This window comes from Colobus angolensis, unplaced genomic scaffold (genome assembly GCF_000951035.1).
Source record: "Colobus angolensis palliatus isolate OR3802 unplaced genomic scaffold, Cang.pa_1.0 Scaffold65, whole genome shotgun sequence".
NCBI classification, from domain to species: domain Eukaryota; kingdom Metazoa; phylum Chordata; class Mammalia; order Primates; family Cercopithecidae; genus Colobus; species Colobus angolensis.
In genome coordinates, this window is record NW_012120154.1 from 296,367 (window position 1) to 301,180 (window position 4,814).

At 52.6% G+C, this 4,814-nt stretch overlaps 2 protein-coding genes across 3 annotated transcripts in view; both read right to left on the reverse strand.

The window, feature by feature from the left end:
• Nucleotides 1-436, reverse strand: part of RBX1 (ring-box 1, E3 ubiquitin protein ligase) — a 22,513-nt gene extending 22,077 nt beyond the window's left edge. Inside the window, exon 1 of one of the 2 annotated variants that reach the window (XM_011964158.1) lies at nt 325-436. In XM_011964158.1, coding sequence (XP_011819548.1) covers nt 325-402 — 78 coding nt within the window. In that variant the 5' untranslated portion in view covers nt 403-436. The remainder of the gene's footprint in view (nt 1-324) is intronic. The other variant, XM_011964157.1, reaches the window with a different exon arrangement.
• Nucleotides 1-4,814, reverse strand: part of XPNPEP3 (X-prolyl aminopeptidase 3, mitochondrial) — a 121,348-nt gene that overhangs the window by 21,993 nt on the left and 94,541 nt on the right. The gene's annotated exons all lie outside the window — the stretch shown is intronic.

A 4,814-nucleotide genomic window follows, 5' to 3' on the forward strand; every position in this document is an offset into this window, starting at 1 on the left:
CCCTGTCCTTCCCCCACCTCTCAACCACTCCAGTGACAGCTCAAGCGCTTGGCTCCCGCCGCCAAGTCGCAACCCCGCGTATCTCAACAAGCACCTCTGTGATTGGCCCCTCAGCATCACAGCGAAACCAACACTTCCACTGACAGTGGGCCTCCGTCACGCCGATCAACTCTAAGACCCGCCCCCCGACTTCCTTTCGTGGTACCCGGTCCCAGGAACGCCCTGAAATGAAAGCCTTTACTCCGCGCCTCGACCATCCTCGGGCCTGCCAGCCAGATCCGCGCCTCTCTAGCTTCCCTGAGGAAGGCGCTGGCGAGACCCAACCTTTTTCACTTCAAAGCGCTTCTTGCCCGCGCCGCTGTTGGTGCCGCTCGGGGTATCCACATCCATCGCTGCCGCCATTTTGGAAACACACGGTCTGTCATCCGACCACCGCGCCTGCGCAGCAGCGCACACTTCGTTCCCCAGCCTCCCCGGAACCTCCTCCCGCACCCCACCCCTCACTGGCGCGCGAGGGGAGGTGGGGGCGGAGCACGTGACCACGCCTCTTAAAGGGGCTGTCGCAGGTCGCCCCACCCGCGAAGTGTCGGCCGGGGAGGGGGCGGTGGCCGGAGTGGGTGGGGCGGGGCCGGGCGGGGCCGAGGCTACGTGAGCTAGCCTGATAGAAACGTTCGAAAGGGCTCGATGTCGCCGCCTCCTCTGGGAAGCCCCCGGCCGCACTCCCTCAGCTGGGGCGGCGGCTGCTTCCTCCGCCTGAGCGGGACCTGCGCCTCAGTCCTGTCCTGCCTACCGGGCTCGCCGGGTCGCCGCGCCGCCGCGCGACTCCCAGTGCTAGCCGGGGTGGGCGCCCGCCGCCTGCCCCGAAACCCCAGAGCCCTCACTGGTCTTTCGCAGACTCTGACCCGCCTCCGAGCCAGGCCCAAGGTGCAGTCCCTGTGGGAGGGCTGGGGCCCAGGCACCGTCTGGTCTCCGATTTCTGTTCGGGAACTGCTTAGGGATCGATGGGGAGAGAGGAGACCCCCGAAGGTCCTCCCTAAGGCCAGACTGAGCAGGCCCCCAGTGCTGCCCTCACCCGCCCGCCAAGCCTGGAGGGTGGCCTCTGCGCCCGCTTAGTCGCAGTCCTAGGACCGCCTTTGGTCGTGGTGCACGGTTTCACCGTGGCGTGTGTCAGTCCCCACTCCTCGTTCCTCAGTTGTCATCTGTGTAGGGTGATTTCTCCCCAGTCTGTGTCCTCTTTCCGCTACTTGTGCTATAGTGAAACCGACCCATCTGCAGTGGCTGTATTTAATTTTTGTGAGGCATTCTGACTTTTTCGTTTTTTTTTTTTTTTTGAGACGGAGTTTCGCTCTTGTTGCCCAGGCTGGAGTGCACTGGCGCGATTTCGGTTCACTGCAACCTCCGCCTCCCGGGTCCAAGCGATTCTCCTGCCTCAGCCTCCCTAGCAGCTGGGATTACAGGTGTCCGCCACCACGCCTGGCTCATTTTTTGTATTTTTAGTAGAAACGGGTTTTTACCATGTTGGCCAGGCCGGTCTCGAACTCCTGACCTCAGGTGATCCGCCTGCCTCGGCCTCCCAAAGTGCTGGAATTACAGGCTAGAGCCGATTTTTTTTTGTTTTAAATAGAGACAAGGTCTCACTATGTTGCCCAGGCTGGTCTCGAACTCCTTGGCTGAAGCGATCCTCCCACTTCGGCCTCCCAAAGTGCTAAGATCACAGGAATGCGCCACCGCGCCCGACCCAAGCACCTGTACTTTGTGTCACTCTCCCATTTCTCGCTAGACCAGGACTCCCTTTGACATCGCTAACCTTGCAGAGTGACTCCGCCAGAGCACTCTTAGATCTCGTGCAGGTGATTTGAAGCCTTTTATTTTCTCTTAAAAGATAACTGGAGAATAATGGAGTGTGCTGACACTATTGCTAAAGAGAAAGAATTGGCCAGGCGCGGTGGCTCACGCCTGAGGTCGGAAGTTTGAGACCAGCCTGGCCAACATGGCGAAACCCCATCTCTACTAAAAATACAAAAATTAGCTGGGCGTGGTGGCACGTGCCTGTAGTCCCAGCTACTCAGGAGGCGGAGGCAGGATAATCTCTTGAAGCCGGGAGGCGGAGGTGACAGCTGAGATCGAGGCACTGTACTCCAGCTTGGGTGACAGAGTGAGACTCCGTTCCCAAAAAAATAATAATAAAAGAGAAAGAATTGCCATTTGTTTATTTGTTAGTCATAAACAGGAACAAGAGATCTGGGAAAACACCACCACAGCTTTATCCAGACTTGGAAAGAAAAATTGTGTGAGACAGACTTTAAAGGGCTACAAGAACCCTACAAAGTTTTTTTTAGCCCAAATTGTAATGACTTTATGTTAAAATTTCTGTTGTTAATTTATTGTGCGCCTACAGGCCCTGACAGGAATACTAGAAACCCATTGTAAATTAAGGTATTGAGGACATATTTATCCATCATTCAACAAAAGTGTTGATATTTACCAGGTTCTATTTTAAACAGAAGAGACATAGTAACAATCAAACCCCTAGTTAGGGAATAAGACACAAGTCAACAAATAAATACATCAGGAAGTCTCAGGGCCAGTCGAGGTGTCTCGCGCCTGTAATCCCAGCACTTTGGGAGGCCAAGGCAGGCGGATCACCGGAGGTCAGGAGTTAGAGACCAGCCTGACCAACATGGTGAAAGCCCATCTCTACTAAAAGTACAAAAACAAAAATGAGCTGGGTGTGGTGGTGGGCACCTGTAGTCCCAGCTACTGGGGAGGCTGAGGCAGGAGAATGGATTGAACCCAGGAGGTGGAGGTTCCAGTGAGCTGAGATAGTGCCACTGCACTTCAGCCTGGGCAACAAAGCGAGAGTCTATCTCAAAAAAAAAAAAAAAAAGTTTCAGGTTTCCGCCAGGCACGGTGGCTCAGGCCTGTAATCCCAGCACTTTGGGAGGCCAAGGCAGGCTGATCACTTGAATCCAGGAGTTCCAGACCAGCCTGGCCAACATGGCGAAACGTCGTCTCTACAAAAAATACAAAAATTAGCTAAGCAAGGTGGCACATGCCTGTAGTCCCAGCTACTCTGGAGGCTGAGTGGGGAGGATTACCTGAGCCCTGTACATGGAGGTTGCAGTGAGCTGAGATGGTGCCACTGCATACCAGCCTGGGTGACAGAGCGAGACCCTATCTCATAATAAGTTAATAAAAAATGCATTGAAAAAAGTCTCTGGCTGGGCACAGTGGCTCATGCCTGTAATCCCAGCACTTTGGGAGGCCGTGGCGGGTGAATTACCTGAGGTCAGGAGTTCGAGACCAGCCCAGCCTAAATGGCAAAACCCTGTCTCTACTAAAAATATAAAAATTACCTGGGCGTGGTGGTGGGCACCTGTAATCCCAGCTACTTGGGAGGCTGAGGCAGGAGAATTACTTGAACCTGGGATGTGGCAGTTGCAGTGAGCCGAGATTGTGCCACTGCACTCCAGCCTGGATGACAGAGTGAGACTCGTTCTCAAAAAAAAAAAGTGTCAGGTATCAATAAGTGCTATGAAGAAAACAAGGTAATGAAATTGAGAGAAGGAGGCCACAGTAAATTGGGTGATTAAATAAGGCTTCTGTGAAGAGTGACATTTAATCTGAAGTCGTTTAAATGGCCCTACATGATCTACTTCCCCATCTGATTTACATATACCTTTGAAAATATCTTTTCTTTTCTTTTTTTTTGAGACAGAGTCTTGCTCAATCGCCCAGTCTGGAGTGCAGTGGCGCGATCTCGGCTCATTGCAAGCTCCGCCTCCCGTGTTCCCGCCATTCTCCTGCCTCAGCCTCCCCAGTAGCTGGGACTATAGGTGCCCGCTGCCACGCCCGGCTAATTTTTTGCATTTTTAGTAGAGACGGGGTTTCACCGTGTTAGCCAGGATGGTCTCGATCTCCTGAGCTCATGATCTGCCTGCCTCGGCCTCCTAAAGTGCTGGGATTACAGGCGTGAACCACCGCGCCTGGCCGAAAATATCTTTTCTAAGTTGGGCATGTGGTCCCAGCTACTCAGGAGGCTAAGGACGTGGGAGAATCCCTTGAACTTGGGAATTCGAGGCTGTAGTAAGCTGAAATTGCACCACTGTGCTCCAGCCTGAGTGACAAAGACCCTATCTCCTAACAAACAAACGTATTTTGACATTTACTTGTATATTAGGATTATTGTTTTTTGTGTGTCCTCAGCAAGAAGAGGGAATTTTGATTTGTTTATTGGTAACAAAAACTGGTACATTGTATCTGCTCATTATGTGTTGAGTAAAGAAATTTGGAGCTTAGGGCCAGAGCATCTATTTTATTGTAGATCTTGTGGGAAGGCATTGAAGGTTTTTTTTTCTTTTTTCTTTTTGAGAGTCTTGCTCTGTTGCCCAGGCTGGAGTGCAGTGGTGTAATCTCAGCTCACTGTAGCCTCCACCTCCTGGGTTCAAGCGATTCTCCTTCTGCAGCCTCCCCTGTAGCTGGGATTATAGGCGCCCCCCACCACACCTGGGTAAGTTTTTGTATTTTTAGCTCAGGTATCCGCCAGGCAGGGTGGCTTGTGCCTATAATCCCAGCACTTTGGGAGGCCAAAGCAGGTGGATCACTTGAGGTCAGGAGTTCGAGACCAGTCTGGTCAACATGGTGAAACCCCATCTCTACCAAAAATATAAAAAATTAGCCAGGTATGGTGGCTTGTGCCTGTAATCCCAGCTACTTGGGAGGCTAAGGTAGGAGAATCACTTGAACCCAGGAGGCAGAGGTTGCAGTGAGCTGAGATTGTGCCACTGCACCCAGCCTGGATAAGAGTGAGACTC